At 54.8% G+C, this 18993-nt stretch overlaps 1 protein-coding gene across 2 annotated transcripts; it reads left to right on the forward strand.

The window, feature by feature from the left end:
- Positions 1-166: 166 nt before the first annotated feature.
- SLC35A5 (solute carrier family 35 member A5) lies at positions 167-12177 on the forward strand. 2 transcript variants are annotated; one of them, XM_038753411.1, is made up of 7 exons: positions 167-402; positions 2891-3043; positions 3982-4080; positions 4787-4920; positions 6082-6149; positions 8591-9389; positions 10672-12177. In XM_038753411.1, the coding sequence occupies exons 1-7, from the start codon at positions 306-308 to the stop codon at positions 10738-10740; spliced, it is 1419 nt and encodes a 472-aa protein (XP_038609339.1). In that variant the 5' UTR covers positions 167-305; the 3' UTR covers positions 10741-12177. The 2 variants fall into 2 exon arrangements, with proteins under 2 accessions (XP_038609339.1, XP_038609340.1); XM_038753412.1 differs by having other exon boundaries at positions 323-406.
- Positions 12178-18993: the final 6816 nt, after the last annotated feature.

Below are 18993 nucleotides of genomic sequence, written 5' to 3' on the forward strand. Positions count from 1 at the left end.
CCCTCTGTCCGCGTCCGGGTGGGCTCCGGGCGGGCCGCCTCACATGAGCCCGCCTCTCCCGGCACGTGACCCAGGCAGCCCGAGCTGGCTCCGGAAGGGGGCCCGGCTCCGCTCGGCCCGGCTCGGCTCCGCTCGGCTCGGCTCGACTCCGCTCGGCGCCTGCGCACTGGGTTCTCTCCTCGGCCCCCTTCCCCGTCGGGGCGTTCCTCCGACCCGCTGCTCCAGAATCAGCACCTCGGGGAGAGACGGCCCGCCCTCCACCCTAAGCTCTTCGCTCCCTGCCTGGCCCCGTCGTTGTCGTCGCCATGGCGGCGGCCATGGTTCCCGGCCGGCTGTCCGGACGGCCGACTGGCTGTGCCCTTCGTAGGATGAGCGGCTCGCCGGGGGCCACCTGTTCCACGTGTAGGTAAAGGCAGTGAGGACCCCGGGAAACTGCGCGTGCGCCAAGCGGGGGCCTCCAGAAACGGAAGGACGGGCGGACCGCCGCGCATGCGCCCACGGGAACCGCCGCTGACCCGGTCCTGAGGCGGGAGGCTCGGGAATCAATCAATCGTATTTATCGAGCGCTTAGCGCTTGGGAAGTCCAAGTTGGCAACCTATAGAGACGGTCCCTACCCAACAGCGGGCTCACAGTCTAGAAGGGGGAGACCGAGAACAAAATCAATCAATCAATCGTATTGAGCGCTTTCTGTGTGCAGAGCACTGTACTAAGCGCTCGGGAAGTACAAGGTGGCAACGTATAGAGACAGTCCCTACCCAACAGTGGGCTCACAGTCTAAAACGGGGAGACGGAGAACAAGACCAAACATACTAACAAAATAAAATAAATAGAATAGATATGTACAAGTAAAATAAATGAATAAGTAAATAGAGTAGTAAATGCATACAAACATATATACAGGTGCTGTGGGGAAGGGAAGGAGGTAAGATGGGGGGATGGAGAGGGGGACGAGGGGGAGGGGAAGGAAGGGGCTCAGTCTGGGAAGGCCTCCTGGAGGAGGGGAGCTCTCAGTAGGGCCTTGAAGGGAGGAAGAGAGCTAGCTTGGCGGAGGTCCTGAGGCGGGAGGCTCGGGAAGGCGGACGGATGGACAGACAGACAAACAGACAGACAGCTCCCTCCCCTCTCTTTCCCCCCCGCACACCCGTTAGATTCACTTCCCCCCAATAATAAAACGTTGTAGAGGGGCAGGCAGCAGGGTCGTGTAACCTGACCTGTCCCTGTTATCGGTGCCCCCGTTCGCTCTAGTGTTCATTAAACAGTCGATCAATCAACTCTTTATTGAATACTCAGCCAATTAATGGTACTTGTGAAATATTCAGTTAGTATTTATTTCAATCATATTTAGCAATCAATACTATTAAGTACTCAAACTAGTATTGAACATACAATGAATCAATCAAATATTATTAGTCAACCAATAATACTTATTAAATCCTGTCGTTTCTACCATCACAGCGCCACTGAAATCTGCTCTTTCTGCTGCATCCAAACTAGCACTATGTCGATCCAAGCACTTCAGCGTGGCTCAGTGGAAAGAGCCCGGGCTTGGGAGTCAGAGGTCATGGGTTCTAATCCCACCTCCACCACTTGTCAGCCGTGTGACTTTGGGCAAGTCATTTAACATCTCTGTGCCTCAGTTACCTCGTCTGTAAAATGGGGATTAAGACTGTGAGCCCTCCGTGAGACAACCCGATTACCTTGTATTTCCCCCCCCAGTTCTTAGAACAGTGCTTGGCATATAGTAAGCGCTTAACAAATGCCATCATTCTTATTAACCTCCCTGCCTCCTGTGTCTCCCCACTCCAGTCCATACTTCACTCTGTTGCCCAGATCATTTTTCTAGAAAACTGTTCAGTCCACGGCTACGCACTTCTCAGGGATCTCCAGTGGTTTCCCGTTCATCTCCACATAATAATAATAATGATGGCATTTGTTAAGCACTTACTGTGTGCCAAGCATTGTTCAAAGCACTGGGGGAGATACAAGGTAATCAGGTTGTCCCACGTGGGGCTCACAGTCTTAATCCCCATGCTACAAATGAGGTAACTGAGGCACAGAGAAATTATGTGACTTGCCCAAAGTCACACAGTACGCAAGTGGTGGAGCCGGGATTAGAACCCACGGCCTCTGACTCCCAAGCCCGTGTTCTTTCCACTAAGCCACGGTGCTTCTCACAGCAAACCCAAACTCCTTACCGATGGCTTTAAAGCACTCAATCAGCTTACCTCTTCCTATCTTACCTCTCTGATTTCCTGCCACAATCCGCCATTCCACTGCCCCTCTAACACCATCCTACTCACTGTTTCTCAGTCTCATCTATCTCACAACTAACCCCTCGCCCCCATCCTCCCTCTGGCCAGGAAATACCCTCTCTCCCCACCCTTGTGTACGACAGACCACCACTCTCCCCACCTTCAAAGCCTTATTAAAATCACATCTCCCCACTAAGCCCTCACTTCCCCTACTCCTCCCTTCTTGATCTCCTAAGCACTTGGATCTGTCCTCTGTAAGCACTTGATATTCATCCCACCCTCTGCCCCACAGCATTTATATACATATCTGTGATTTATGTTAATGCCCATCTCTCCATGTGGATTGCAAGCTCCTTATGGACAGGGAACTTGTCAACAATTCTGTTGTACTCGCCCACTGTTTTTAATACAGTGCTCAGCACACAGTAAGTGCTCACTAAATACCACTGATAGATTGATTGACTGATTGAACACTCAATCAGTGGTATCTATTGAACGCTCAGTTGAAAAATTAAGTCAGTCGAAGTGAAGCACTGGAGAGCTTTTATCTTCCTTGAGAGAAGTCAGCCTCAGATAAATGGCGCCCCCAGCCCCTGGCCGTATCCCCGAGGGCTGATGGAGGTTTTCCTTTGTTCAGTCTTCCGACAGCTGGGCAGCAGGATGCAGGGCATGGGCTGCAGTGGGCACAGCCCGGTCTCCGGGTCCAGGATCTACACGTGGCTGCTGGGGGCGCTCTTTGTGGCTCTGGGCTCAAGTCGCATCCTCCTCACGAAGCTTTCAGCCAACAAAGGTAGGCTAAGCGCCGGGCCTGAAGCTGGGGGACTAAACCCTATTCTCCGACGATCAAGGCACTGGCTCGTTCTTGGCCTGGGAAATGGGCAAGTTAATCCTTGCAGCTGAGTGGTCATGTCTTTGTGCAAGGTCTATGTCCACAGGGACTCTAGGGATCCATCCTTCCCCCTGCTCCCCTGGAGTTGATGTGTAGACTGCATAGTCCAGTGTCTTACTATGCAGAAGACTGTACTAAACACTTGGGAGAGTACAATATAAGGGTTAACGGGCTTATGGGACTGCTCTATTTAGTGAGTTTCAGTATGGTCATGGCTCAACCCTTCCCTCTCCTCCAGCACTCCCCTGCCAGAGGTGCCACCCACCCCTCACCCCACCCCTCACTGGGGAAAAAGAGGAGGCAAACCAGCCAGAAGTAGGGGAGTGCCTGGCTGCTGTTCTGGCCCTGCAGGGACCGACAAGTGATCTTTGTTCAATTTTAGTGGGCAGGTTTAGTGCTGTGGACAGCTCCCATTGGGGGAGGCTGTGGCCCTCCTGGAGACACTGCAGGGAAGCCCAGTGGGAACTGTCCCCAGAAGAGGACTCCTCCCCTCCCCTGGCTCTCTGCAGCTGGTTCCCCTTGGCCAGGGAGGTGGGTGCTTCTACAAGGACAGACACGTGAATTCAACTGGGATTCCAAGATCAGACACGGGCATCTTCCTCTAGAGCTACTCTGTAATAGCCTGCCCCCAGGTGCAGCTCTGTACTGGAAGGCCAGAGTTTACGAACGTAATTTCTTCTTTCATCCCCACTCAGAACCAAGTGAAATCATTGGGCTCACAACTTTACAGAACATCCTCAAAGCTGCAGAGGCCGCAGGCTTTGCCGTCCACGAACAAAGTATCCGCTAGTAGCTTATCCGCATTGTATTAATGGAATGCAATTTCTGTTCCCTTTTAGAGAACAAGTATGACTACCTTCCCACCACTGTGAACGTATGCTCAGAGCTGGTGAAACTGGTGCTGTGTACTCCGGTGGCACTCTGGGTGGTCAGCAAGGGTACGTATCCGAACAGCCCCACACCTTTTCATGTCTTTGGTTCCAAACTCCAGCCCGTCGCTGCTTGTGTGCAAACTGGCTTTTGGGGAAATGAGGGCACTGGGAGGGATCATATGCTGCAGGCATTTCCCGCCCGTGGTGACCTGGTGCTCCCACATCACCACCCTCACCCACCCTCAGCACCTCCAGTAGTTTCATCACCAGCTCTGGGTAGCTCAACCCCTGGTTGGCAGTCAGGCTGTGAGCCGCAGGCTCCCCGCACTCAGAGCAGGGCCTGCAGGAAACGGCCATATAGATCATGCTGAACTTATTTACCCTGAGGGTCACCAGTCTGCGGAAGAGGGGGGGAAAGGAAAGCTATAGGAGCCGCGTGGCTCCCTTTGAGGGATAGCTCTGCTCCAGTGCAAGTGCCAGATGGCAGGGACTGGGAAAGAGAAGGAGCACGGTCTAGTGGAAATAGCACGGGCCGGGGAATCAGGACTTCTAGCCCGGCTCCTCCGCGACTCAGCTGATCCAAAAGATCAGGCTGTTGGGACGGTGGCTCTCCCCAAGCCTGTGTCTCCATGGTAGAAGCGAGGGGCTCGGCTGGAACCTGGTCCTCTCCAGGCCACCATCCCCGGGGGAGCCGACCAATGTCCAACGGGAGCCTGGGGAAACGTTGGAGCCGACCCAAGCTGAAGCATAAACCAAATTCTCTTCTTTGCAGAGGGCCGTCCGTGCCGAGCTTTGACGTGCAGTTCCTGGAAGGAACTTGGAAACTACCTCAAATGGGCCATTCCTGCCTTCCTTTACTTTCTGGACAATCTGATTGTCTTCTATGTGCTGTCCTACCTCCAGCCAGTAAGTAGAGCCCTCCATGGGAAGACCCATTGAGGCCCCGAAGTCCTCTCTCACAGCTGTGACTGACTGCCTTTCTTGGGTTCCCCCCCCCCCGACACCGAGACCCCACTACTTCCAGACTCTCCTTGGACACTCCAAGAGTAGTGTCGGCATCTGCCGAGCACTCACTGAGGGGCAGTGCACTATGCTCACCGCATGACGTTTGATTCCAGAATGCAACAGCTGCACCTAATATGGGGTATCACTCCCAGCGGGTTAAGGGCCAGTGGTGGAGGGGGTGGTGGAGGGGGGCGCTTAATGGATACTGTTACTCCAACCCTGGGGAGAGGACTGGAGGACGGGGGGAAGGGAAGTCTGGCCAGACCCGGGGACCAAAACTGAGAATTTCTTTCCCTCTCAAGTATTAAATTCTCTGAAATCTTTTGAGAAGTGGCTGGGTCTTTGTGGAACTATCGTTCTCCCTGGGCTTGTGTGTGCCATCCCATTCAGTTCTTCAGGAGCACATGGCCTGTGACCCATGGAACTTTTGCATCACCATAGTACTTTGGCACTCTCTACATCCTGTGACCCTTTTGTACATACTTCTTTACGCACACTTCTGGTTGAGCAAACCTCCCTCCCACTTATTTTATGTCCTTCTCCCCAACTAGGTTGTAAACTCCTTGAGGTTGGGAGCCTGTCTGCTAACCCTGTTGTTCTTTCCCAAGTGCTTAGCACAGTGCTTTGCACACAGTAGACAGCTCGATAACTGAGTGATTGAAAACCCAAATCTCTTCAAATGTCAAACATGGGCCCAGTTTGAGGGACCGGAAGTAAAAGCCCAGGAAGTCCGGTTTGCACAGACTCAAGTCACTAAACTTCTCTGTATTTCAGTTTCCTCAACTGAAAAATGGGGACTCAATATCTGTTCTCCCTCCTATTGAGAATGTGAGCCCTGTATGAGACAGGGATTCTGTCCATCTTGATTATCTTAAATCTACCCCAGTGCTTAGAACAGTGATTGACACATTATAAGTGATTAACAAATACCATAAAAAATACCATAAAAAAGCGCTTTCCCGTCAGCCCCTCACTACGACCAGGAGGCCCTGGTCAGGTGAACATCTCAACTGTGACGCCAACACCTGGTCGGGGCTGTAACCTTGTGTCCCCTCTCTCTAGGTCATGGCCGTGCTGTTCTCAAACTTTAGCATTATCACCACTGCTCTTCTGTTCAGAATCGTGCTCAAGTAAGTAACTTGCTCTGAAAGGTATACCACCGTGACACTGGGCGTGTCCCAGTTTGGAATGTAAACTTACTGCTGGATGTTTCTGGGCAAGTCACTGAAAGTAGGGAGTCAAGTTACAGCTCAGGTACTGGCTTTTACTCATTCATCTACCGCGACACAGATCGCCCAGTGTGTTGACTTCTCACAAGAAGGGCAAGATTATTTTTCAGCTAAGAGGTATAAAATGTTTCTTCTCCCCAGGTCCCCTGCGAACATTGATTTTGGCAGGTTCCAAAAGTCAGCACTGGTGTTTTATTTGTGGGGAAGAGGGAGAAAAAATATCTTATAGTCAGGCCCTCCAGAATGTAGGTTTTTAGAGCCCAAATGCTGGAGGGGAACTAGGACACTTTCACTGGGACCATGGGCGCCTTTTGAGGGTGGAGCACAAGATGGCATCTGAAGAGCCAGCCGTGCACGGGCACACGACATGGGTCAGGGTACGGGTACCCCAGCACGATTTCCCCTCGACGCTGGGTCTGTTGGGACGTGGCCTTCATAACCTAGGAGAAGTGACCGAACCCTTTGGCCCAAATAGACCATTTCCATTGAGCCCCAACAATCCCAGGAGGACCAGCTGTAGTTGTAAAACAGGGGTGATGCCGGTGAGATAATGGTGATGGTGATGATGACAATAATGCACACCTGCACACACACACACACACGCATGCACACACACACGCACCCCCACTCCCCCTCCCCCAAAACCCACTCATGCGAATCTGTGGAAATCAGATGCTGAAGCCAAAGCCAGACTTTATGTAGTTTGAGGTCTCAGGATCATCAGGCAACAATTTTATTCCCTCTCTTCTTCCCTGTCCTCTGAAATCTCCAAAAGTTCAAATTGGTGATTCTGAATTACCTGAGAGCTCTGGCCAAAAGTCCATTTTCCTTAATATGGGTTCCAGGCCTGCTTTGGTTACCCTTTTAAACTCTATTAGCCCCAAAGGGGCCAAAGCCCGGGGAGGGCTGGGCCAGCAACCCCTGCTGCTCCCTGCTGGGCCACCGGGGCCCCCTGGCCAGCCCAGGCAGAGGGGGATGGAGGGAACACAGTCACAGTCCCGTTTATGGGGCTAGTTGCTCAGCTTAACAGATATCGCCATTATCATCAACATTATTATTGTTATTATCATTATCGTTATTGCTAACAAAAGTCGGTCTAAGCCTCCCTCCTCCAGATCCCCCTCCCCTGGCTCATTCTCTGAGCTTTCTGCTTCTCAAATTTTCAGTAAGTGCAGGAGGAGCTGAACATGCAGATTAATCCAGAGTGTCCAGGTAATGTGGGAGAAGCTGAGCCAACAGGCTAATTCAGAATGACTAGGTACTGCAGGAGGAGCGGAACCAGCAGGCTAATCCAGAGTGACTGGGCAGCACAAGAAGAGCTGAGCCAACACACCAGGCTAGACTTACCTGGCAATTGAGGGGAAGCTCAAAGCAGGACAGTCAAAAGTGACCAGGCAGTGCAGGAGAAGCTCAAAAGCAGGACAGCTGGGAGTGCTGGGGGGAGTGGAGCCAACAGGCGGGCCCAGAGGGATCCAGGCTTGCCGCTAGGCTGCCCTACAGCCCCGCCATCCCTGAGCCTCCTCCGGAGGGGAGGGGGAGAGACATCAGCCCGGTCCATCGAAGGAACTGAGGGGCAGGTGCCACTGTGTCAGGGAGGTCACCTAGGGCAACCCTCACCCACGGACCAACAGCCTCCTCACACCCGCATCCGGCCGCCGGGAGCCCCGGAGACCCGCGGTCATCCCAGGGATAGGGAAGTATCGCATCCACACGGGTAACTGAAAGCCTGGGAGCCCAGCAGTGGGTCCTGATTGCCCTGCCCCTTGGGCCCTGGATCGAGAGGTCCTTGTGCTCCTACAGAGTGAGACCAACCAAGCAAATGGGTTCCAAAGTCAGTCTTCATGCTCAGAAGTGGTTTCGGGCCGATGGGGAGAGGTGGCTGGTCAAAGGGGATTAGGCATCAAAGCTTGAGGCAGGGTAGAAGCAGTAGCCAGGATGGTATCTGCTGAGCGCCCTGCATCAAGTATTTGGGGAAGTACATGAGAAGCACATGACCCATTCCCTGCCCACAAGGAGCTTACCCTCTCTCTAGCAGTGGGTGACAGCCATAATGGTCTTTATACCCAGTGGAACCATGATGAATCTTGGATTTTACAGCTGTGAATACACAACAGGGCTGAGGGGGCTGTTGGGTCGAGACGATGTGGGGAGTTGGGGGACGGAAGGGCTTCCCGGACAAGATGGGATTTCAGCAGCATTGCCTCTCAGGCGCCCAGGCCGGCTCTCCACTCCAATGAGCGTGAGAGCCATTGAGACGTTCCCCCGTCTCTGCCTCTGTCCCCCGGTCACTCCCTCCCTCCCTCCCCGTGTCGGTGATGCTCCTGTTTTCCACCCCTGACCAGGCGGCATCTCTCTTGGGTGCAGTGGGCTTCCCTGCTGGTCCTGTTTCTCTCCATCGTGGCCCTGACCGCGGGCCCCGGAGGCACCTCGCCCACGCCCAACCCAGTGGGGCCCGGGATTCACCACGACGCCCTCACCCACCCGTCGGACTCCTGCCTCCTGCCGGTGGAGCCTGGGGGGTCATGCCTTGGGAATGCCACCTGCCCCCCAAGAGAGTGGTCTCTCATCCCGGCCCAGTGGAACGACACGGCCGGGTTCCTGCGCCACATGCGCGTCAGCCTGGGCCACGCGCTCATCGTGGCTCAGTGTTTCATTTCCTCCCTGGCCAACATCTACAACGAGAAGATATTAAAGGAGGGGGGCCAGCTCACCGACAACATCTTTGTCCAGAACAGCAAGCTGTATGTCTTCGGCACCTTCTTCAACGGGCTGACGCTGGGCCTGCGAGCCGACAGCCGCAGCAGGATCGAGCGCTGCGGGCTGTTCCACGGCCACAACGCATTCTCGGTGGCCCTCATCTTCATCACGGCCCTCCAGGGCCTCTCGGTGGCCTTCATCCTCAAGTTCCTGGACAACATGTTCCACATCCTGATGGCCCAGGTCACCACGGTGATCATCACCGCGGCTTCCATTTTGGCATTTGACTTCAGGCCCTCCCTGGCGTTCTTCCTGGAGGCCCCCACCGTGCTCCTCTCCATATTCATCTACAACGCCAGTCAGCCCGGCGAACCGCTGCCGGGCGGCCCCCGGCGAGAGCGGGTCCAAGAGGGAACTGGCCACCTCTGGGAGCGCTCCAGCGGGGTGAGTCTCTGGGGTCCGCACAGAGCAGTGGGTTATTCGTTCTGGAATCATCAGGCAGGTCGCTTCTTGGAAGTCGGGCAGTGCTATTTGCTGAGCACCCATTACGTACCGGGCCCCGTCCCGAGCACTCGGGAAAGCACGGCAGAAGTACAAGATGCTTTCCCTGCCTACACGGACCTTACACCCCAATGGGCGAGGCAGGCATAAAAAGAGTGGACTCTGAATTCAGAATTGTCAGGGAAGAAGTGAATCATCATCATCATCGATCGTATTTATTGAGCGCTTACTGTGTGCAGAGCACTGTACTAAGCGCTTGGGAAGTACAAGTTGGCAACATATAGAGACAGTCCCTACCCAACAGTGGGCACACAGTCTAAAAGGGGGAGACAGAGAACAAAACCAAACATACTAACAAAATAAAATAAATAGAATAGATATGTACAAGTAAAATAAATAAATAAATAGAGTAATAAATATGTACAAACATATATACATATATACAGGTGCTGTGGGGAAGGGAAGGAGGTAAGATGGGGGGGATGGAGAGGGGGACGAGGGGAGAGGAAGGAAGGGGCTCAGTCTGGGAAGGCCTCCTGGAGGAGGTGAGCTCTCAGCAGGGCCTTGAAGGGAGGAAGAGAGCTAGCTTGGCGGATGGGCAGAGGGAGGGCATTACAGGCCAGGGGGATGATGTGGGCCGGGGGTCGATGGCGGGACAGGCGAGAACGAGGTACCGTGAGGGGATTAGCGGCGGAGGAGCGGAGGGTGCGGGGTGGGCTGGAGAAGGAGAGAAGGGAGGTGAGGTAGGAGGGGGCGAGGTGATGGACAGCCTTGAAGCCCAGGGTGAGGAGTTTCTGCCTGATGCGCAGAATCAACACACGTTCACTGAGGTAAAGGTTGGGTGCCCACAAAGAGCTAGGGGAAGCTGCTGGGTGGGTGGGTGGGTGGGCGGGCGTGAATTGACTGGTCAGACAGAGACGGGCGGTCGGGTGGAGGAGCCGCAGGGTCTGGTTTGTCCCTGGGGAGAGGCTTCCCTTCCCCCTTCAGCCCACTCAGGCAAGTTTCTTCTGGCTCTGTCGTCATAGCAGGTAGTGGCCAACAGAGGGCGCCCTCTGCACTCAGGCCCTGGCTTCCCAGGCAGGGGGCGTTGGGGACCCCGGAGGCCTGCCTTCTCTCATACTCTGGACACCTCCAGGGGGGAATCGGCACAAAAATCCCATCATTCGGCAAGGTCGTTCGGTCACAGCCATTCAGTTGTATGCCATTTTTCACGTATCGCTTCTAGGACGGAGAAGAGCTGGAGAGACTGACGAAACCGAGCAGCGACACTGACTCGGATGAAGACATCCTGTAACCTGCCCGGGAATTCCAGGGATCCAAGGCGAAAAATGCTGGATGTTGAAGCTGTTGCTTCTTCGGGTTGGGCCCAGAAACCGGATAGTGGAAGGGCCCTCTTCCAATATTGCTGCGAAACTCCGTCTTGTTTCTAGGACAAGAGTTTCTTGAATTCCAGACAATACGGGGAGGCCACCAGGAGTCTGGGCCGATGAAATGGACCCCTCTGAGCCAAATGACCTCCCAAGAGAAGTCCCACAGACTTCAGCCCTCCCCAACATAAAACCCTCCTGAAATTCCATCTTTTCCAGGAGGCCTTCCCACATTAATTCTACTCCCCAGTCATAGTCTCAGGACATTTGTGCCATCTCCCTCTTGTGCCCCTACAAACACCAGCAGCACTTGGGTACATATCAACTTGCAGACTCTTACTATTTCAACAGTTTCTTACCCACATATCCATCTTACCATTTTCTTCTTCCATAAATCATTTTGTAGCGGTCTTCCGCCTTAGATTTTCAGCTCCTCCAGAGGAGGGTTCATGGCTTCTATCTCATTCGCCTCCCCCAGGAGTGCTACACAAAGTAGACACTCAGTAAATACCACTGAGTGTCGATTGACTAGAAAGCCACGGGAAAGAGGGAAGAAACCACGAATGCAATAATAGCGGCAGGATCCAGGGTAAGAAGAAAGTAAAGAATTGATCCTGCTGCCTGCCAGCCTGCCCTTCTCACCCTCCACCCTCCTGTCTGCACACCATCCACTTGCCTGCCTACCTCCCTTCCACCCACCCACCCCCCTGCCTGCCTCCTTTCCGCCTACTGCCTGTCTGCCCGCTGCTGAGAGATGTTCATATAAATGCTACTTAGACAAAGAGAGGTCACAGAACCCACCCTGAAAGAGCCTCTGTAAATCAGGTAAACCACTGGGCAGACAGAGAGCAAACTGCCCTCTGTGAACACAAGCCCAAAAACCGCTTTCCTGAGACGACAGCAACTTTGAAAAGCCAAAAGGAGTTTTGAAGTTAGTCGGGAACAAGTTCTTCCCTTGCTCTGCCCTTCCCAGCCTGCCAACTCCAATAAGGTGTTTGGGTCCTCTGACGATCTATTTCAGGCAGGCAGAGTCAACAAGACCAGCGTCGACGGCAGCTTCGAAAACACACGGACACACAATACTTCCTCCTTCAGATGGCGGAGAAAGCAAAGCCTTGAAATCAGAGGCCTCAAACGCTGGCTTTGACAGTGAGGGCTCCAGTATTTTGAGGGGAACCATTAAGCCTCTAGGCTAGCACGGTGAAAAATAAAAATCAGCTGCTAGAACCTACCCCACTGAACCCACCCCACAGAACCCTGGTTTTCCACTGAAACTCAGACTTGACGTGTTGCCATTTCGGTGTGTTTCCATTAGAGTTGCCAACTGCTGAGAATGATTTTTCGAACAGACTGAATAAAAATGACTGACTTTCACACTTTTTCTACTGACAGATCAACATAAGGGGGTTAGAGGGAAGCAGCTGTTCCCATGGGAGCAGCCAGATGGACTCACGAGAAACTCTGTAAAAATCACTCCCAGCACTTGGCAGCCCTGGCCTGGAGCCCAGACAGGGAGAAGCGGGGGTCCAGGCCGAGACCTGCTGCTCAGGAAGGGTGGGAAGCCCTGGCCAGAGCTTTGTCCACTGCTGCAGGGAGCCCGGGGGTTGTGGGGGGATAGGGGGGAATGTGAGGGATGGGGGATAACCTAAGGGTCCAGCCTACCTTCTTCCCCCACCCTGGGACTCCCTCCCACTGACCAGGCTGTTCCAGCCTCCTCCACTTTTGTGCCGTCCCCTGTTCCCCGCAGCCATCTCTGCCTCTTGCCCACCCAGCACCCCATGCCTACTCAGCCAGTAGGGCTCCACCTTTGGGGAGTCCTGAGCCACTAGGGCTCTCCTTCCTTCCTTCCCCACCACCAACCTCCCTGGCACCACCACAGGAAGCATCACCAGCCACAGTTTCCCCAAGGCGCCCACCCTGAAGGCTGGGCAGGCAGAAGGAGACCCCAGGAATCACTGCAAACCCATCGCACGCCACTGTCTGGAGCAATGGGACCCCAGACGGGATAGGAGAGAGGAGTCCCAGGGATTTCCCTTTACCAGTAATTTACTTAACCATCCATCTTCCCTTCTAGACTGTGAGCTCCTTGTGGGCAAAGATCAGGTCTACCAATTCTATTATATTGTACGCTCCCAAGCATTTAATGCAGTGCTCCGCATGCAGTAAGTACTCAATAAATACCATTAATTGATTGGTGAAGCTGGTAGGCTGCGGAGTCAGAAATAACCAGCCCCCAGAACAGAAATACATAGCAGAGTTTCAGGGAAACTTCCTTAGCAGAAACTTCAACTCCTAAGACACACAAGCTCGATCGCCGGATATGGTGAAGATGTGGCCCAGGGATTGACTGACAGACTGCTGACTGATTGGCCGCTGAGCTGTAACCTCTGCTGAGGAGCAGATCCCCCAGTGAGCGGGACAGTCACAGTGATGATGGAGTGAACGGGGCTTCCCACCACTGTTAAATGCCCAGATCCTCTGGGAGCTTAATGGCTACAACGGGGTGCCCTGGCTGGTTTTGGTGATGCCCTAACCTCACCAAGTTTCCACCCGACCAGGCCATCACCTCCTCCCCCACACCAGGCCTATCTCACTGCTCCCTGGGCTTGGTCCTCACCTGCAGAACAACTGGCAGGTTTTGTGCTGGGCATCGGGAAGAGCTGCGCCTCCTGGAACCCCGAGTTTAGGACCGACCGTTGGCCACCTGGTGTGTTGGTCTCCTCTCACAACCGGCAGCGAGCGAGCAGGAGGAAGTACTCGGAGGCCAGCCCAGGTCCTTGGCGGAGCGGGTATGGAGCAGCTCCCCGGCCACTGCAGCCTAACTAGGTTTTGGCAAAGAGGAGGATCCCAAGAGAGCACAATTGACAGCTCCAGAATCACAAAGCACCTGAATGATCTGTCTCTTGTACAAAACCTGTCCTGATCCACAGCCCCTCGGCCCCCGTCGCCCCCCCAGTTGTGCTCCCATGGGCAACATCTTCAGAACTTGCACCCTCTGAATCTTCCGGTGCTGCCAGGGAAAAAGATCCCCAGGGCCAGGGCTGAGGCCAGTGTCAGTCCTGAGGCTGGGGGACGGGGGGGACCATTCTAGGAGTTGGGCCTGGTGCTGGGGCCAAGGCCAGGGCCGGTGACAGTGCTGCGGCTGGGGCTGGGCTGAGGCTGGGGCAGGTGCTGGGGCCAGATCAGTGCAGCGCTGGGGCTGGGGCTGGGGCTGGGGCTGGGCCTGGTGGTGGGGCTAGGGCTGGTGCTGGGGCCCGTGCTGGAGCCAGTGCATAGGCCACCGTAAGATGCTTCAGGAAAGGAGGTTGAAACAACTGCAAGCATCCACTCTTGCACACTGCCGTACTATCTGGGCCTGGGCCCCTTGGGAGTATGCAACAGAGATGAAAGACCGGCCTGGAAATCAGAGGACCTGGGTTCAAATTCTGACTCTGCCACGTGTCTGCTGTATGACCTTGGGCAAGTCGCTTCACTCCTCTGTGCCTCAATAACCTCATCTGTAAAATGGGGATTAAGACTGTGAGTGGAGGATGGGTGATACTGGCCCGACTCCGCCGTACCGCCTCCTGGCCATCCCTTGTCGGTGTCAGGTTAATGGGCTGCGGTGGACTCCTTGCCTGGCATCGCACTCCTCTCACAGAGCCAGGATCTCGCCATCCCCACCCCTCCCCTCGGCCCCAGTCATCTTGCGCCCCTTACCATAAACAAGGGAGAGTGCAGAATGTGATCTGGAGTGCGGAAGGAGAAGAGAGCAGATGGGTAAAGGGGGAGAAAACTGATGAATTACCTTAAATCCAGTAGCCAGGACTTTCTGCCTGACACAAAGGAATGGGCACCTATTGGAGATTTTGGAGGACTGGGGAGAAGTGCGCAGACCAGTGTTTTAGAATAATGCTCCAAGCAGCAGAGTGAGACATTGTCTGGAGACATTATCTGGCGTTCGAGTCTCAGTAGGACGAGAGCCTAGACCGAAGTGGGGACCGTTGGGATGGGGAGGAAGGGTGGATCCTGGAAAGAACTGACAGGATTTAGCTGAAGACCGATTAAGGGGTTGAAAGACCGTGAGGAATGGAGGGTAATGTCGAGACCCCGTGCCGTAGGGAGGGGTTCTGGGGGGAGTGGGTCGCCGAGGAGGAGCTGACGAAGAGAGGTTAGAAACGGCCAGTGAGGGAGCTAAAATCACAAGAGCCAAGGCCCACTGAACTCAGTGGGTGGAAGAGCCAAGTAACAGCCTAGCGTGAGGATTCAAGGCCGACAGAACGGCGGACGGTCAGATGGATGGATCCTGCAAGTCAATTCTGTTACCGCCCACCCTGGTGTGATCACCCCAATCCCATGCCAGGGAGGACGGCAGCTCTGAGGGCCAGGGGTTCTGCTGGGGATTGGGGAGTCCCTGGGGGCAGAGAGGAGGGAGGAGGCAGACTTTACTGCTGACTCTCCACACGGCACGTTCAGTTCCAGGCCTGTAAAGTCAGCCTTTCTCCGGCACTAAAGCTGCACGCACTCCCACACTCACACATAGACACGCACACACGTACGCAACACTGCCAGTACTTACACAGCTGAAAGCCAGTAAATCACTCCAGATCGCAGCAAGACAGGAATGAGATCAAGCAGCCAATATTCCCAGTTCCCTTTCTGGGCTTGGCTGTTTTACCAATTCACCAACTCCCTTCCACCTGTAAAAAGCGCTCTGCAAGTTTCCTGAGAAAATCTGAAGTCATCTCCTCCCCAGAACCCGAGCCCTGGTCTGGCCCCCAGACGCTCCAAATTACCTCCTCTGGCCAAGCAAGCCCCAGTAACGTCACGCCTTCCCACCCAACTGACCCACGAATGACCGAGGCCCAAGAATGGCCGACACACACAATCTGCCGGACCCGCACAGCCTCTGAGTGACCCTTCATCCCAAGTGGACATACCACTCCTGGCGGGGTTCTTCCTTGGCTCCCAGGATGGGGGGATGAGGGGAGGTGAAGGAGGAGAAGGGTGCAAAGGAGGGGAGAAAGGGGGCCAAGGAAACAAAGGCGGGGGAGAGAAGAGAGGGAGTGAAGGGGATGAAGTGGGGGGGGGGGGGCAAAGGAAACAGGGAGCGGAGGGCAGGGAGGAGGAGAAGGAAACAGGGAGCGGGGGGCAGTGGGAGGAGAAGCACGCCCTGGCAGGGGAAACAGCAGTCCCTTGATGGAGAGACTACGCAACATTCCTCCTGCAGCCTCCTGTCAGGCTCCTCTCTTGATGCCACTTCACTGATTAAGCAGAAGGGGATACTGGCCCAGGGTGGCCCCACTCCCTGGGCCCTCATGGCTCATCACAGCCACCAAGGATCTCCTGGGTGCCAAGGGACACCTGCAGCCAGTCCAGCAGACCCTCCCCCTCACCTCTTCAGGGACACCAGTCTGGGCTAAAGCAACCCGTGAGATCCGGGGAGAGAATTTGGCCCAGACAGGGCTGGTGTGATTCTTCAGCTCTGCCCTGCAGCTCAGCTGCTACCTTATCAGTGGTGTATAACTGAGTGCAAGGAGTCAGTGTGAGGCACCGTACTGAGTGTAAGGAGTGAATGTCAGGCACTTTACTGAGCACAAAGAGTCAGTTCAAGGCACTGTACTGAGCATTAGTAGTGAGTTCAAAGCACAGTACTAAGAGTGAGCAGTGAGTGTGAGGCTCTGTAGTGCTGAGCGCTTGGGAGTGTACAAGAGAACGTACAGACATGTACCCTGCCTATAGTAGAAATACATAAAGGATAGATGTGGATAAATCAGGATTAAGACGTCGAGCTCACTGTGGGCGGGGAATATTCTGTTTATTGTCCTATTGTACCCTCCCTAACACCCAATACGGTGCCCTGCCAATGGTGAATGTTCAGTAAATCTGACAGAGAGCAGAACCCGAGCAGTGCCCCCACTTCTTCCCCCCACGCATGAGCATTTCTCCTGACACGCCGTCTCCAAATAAACTCACGGGGTCCGATTCTATGCTATTTATTCTATTTATTTTATTTTGTTAGTATGTTTGGTTTTGTTCTCTGTCTCCCCCTTTTAGACTGTGAGCCCACTGTTCGGTGGGGACTGTCTGTATATGTTGCCAATTTGTACTTCCCAAGCGCTTAGTACAGTGCTCTGCACATAGTAAGCACTCAATAAATATGATTGATGATGATGATGATATAGTGAGGGTGAGTAGTGAGCGTGAAGCACTGTACTGAGTGCAAGTAGAGAGTGTGAGGCACCATATGAGAGCCTGGGAGAGAGAGCAGTGATGAGGCACTAACTACTATCCAACAGGCACACAGGTGCTTGACTAGCTCCTGGATGATACCATCCAGAGCAAACCATCTGCTGACCCCAAACTCTTCCTGCCGGTGACTTTCACCCCTTCCCCCGCCGATCCCCCAAACTCTGGGTCTGCTGCTCTCGTTTGTGCTCAGCCTCCAGCCTCCAGGCTGCCCTGTGCTGGTCAGGCTGCGTGGCTCAGGGCCATGGTCTCACTGCCATGCCCATGCCCATCACCGAGGCTTCCTGACACCCCGGCCACACCCACCGCTCCTTCACCCGCCTGGAGCCCCAGCCGGCTTGCCCAATCCCTACTGGCCTCGAGCCCTGCAGATTACTGTGGAGTGCTCAGAACGGCCCTTCAGTAGGAGTTGGGGGGCGGGAGGGAGTCGGGTGGGCAAGGGCATGGGCAGGGGCCCTGGGGTGTGCACAGGGATCGGGGGGCAGGAAATCTGGGAAACCCATGTTGTGGAGGCTGCACCTGTCCCCAGGGAACGATTGCCTGAGCCCGTCGGAGACACGGCCTCGGCTCCCTGCTCGCCGCTCGCCAGGCCCTGCATGGGCAGGGAAAGGCAGGGTCAGTGACTCCGCTGCAGTGTTGCATCACCAGTGTTCCTGGCCTTGAGTCAGCCGCTGGCTTTGGGGCCTGGATTCCAACTGCCTCCCTGGAGGGAGGGAAGACCTCCACAGAGATTGGCCCCCATGGAGGCTGAACTCCACGGATGCTGGACACCCCCCCCCCCCCCCCCCCCCCGAGGCTGGTCTCCATAAAGGCTGGACCTCACAGAGGCTGGGCCCCATGGATACTGGATCTTACTCAGGGCTGTCTAGGCTGCTCTCAAGGACCAAGCTCCTAGGCCTCCATGACTAATGGTCACCCTTCACCGGCCTCTTCCTCTCTACCTCCTCCTCCTCCACCACCACCTCCTCCTGGAAGGAGTCAGGATCAGCAGGAACTAGAATTCAGTAACGTGACACCCTATCAGCGGAAGAAAAACAACTGTAGTCATGTTTTCCGTGAACCTCTCCAGCCTCCAAGTAACAGTAGAGGGCAGAGAATGGGAGATATAAATAAATTAGCGCACACACACACGCTCGTGCGTGCACACGTACTCACACACTTGCACACCCACACGTGGTCTTGACCGTGGACATGACTGTCTGCAGCGTCTCCTTGTTTGGGTGTCTGGACCTCGGATGGGACTAGGTAACTGTGAAGAGTTTCCTCCTGTGGGTCGGGGGGTGGGGGAGTGAGGCAGGGCTCTTCCTGGGAGAGACCCCCATTCCCAAAGGGTTAACAACCTCGATTATCCTTTTCTGAAGTGACGTATCACGATACAGCGTTATAGGGTTACAGTGTTACAGAGCTTCCCCACCAGCACCCCTTCCCAAGTTTTGTCGCCTCTCCCAGCCCACCGTCCCTCCCTCCTCCGGGAAGCGGGAGGGAGAGAAGGAGGGAAGGAAGGAGGGAGGGAGATGATGTGGTGTTTTGCTGACCTGTTAAATTCTTCGTCAAGTTCCCTGATTTCCAGGGCTGAGTTTGGTTTGGAGCAGAGTTGAAGTGGCCCTGACATTTCTGGGACTGAATCCAGCCAAATGGAAGGAAAAAAAGGTGGGGGGGCGGGGAGGAGAGGCGAGCAGGAAAAGGAAAAAAAAAACTTTTCCCACATCACATTCCTGGGTTTTCCTTCGGCCTGGGAAACAGATCACTCTCCGGGCGGCTCTCTGGAAACAAAGAGGGCCGAGGGGCAAGGGCGGAGAGAATCGAGGGGAGAGAGGCCTGAGGGGTCGGGGGAGAGGGGAGAGAGGGCCGAGACGAGGGGCGGCGGGGGGGCAGGGGGAGCGGCTGAGGAAACAGAGGAGACAGCCGAGGGCAGAGGGGAAGAGGGCAGAGGGCAGAGAGGAGAGGGAGCG

This window comes from Tachyglossus aculeatus, chromosome 11, assembly GCF_015852505.1.
Source record: "Tachyglossus aculeatus isolate mTacAcu1 chromosome 11, mTacAcu1.pri, whole genome shotgun sequence".
NCBI lineage: Eukaryota > Metazoa > Chordata > Mammalia > Monotremata > Tachyglossidae > Tachyglossus > Tachyglossus aculeatus.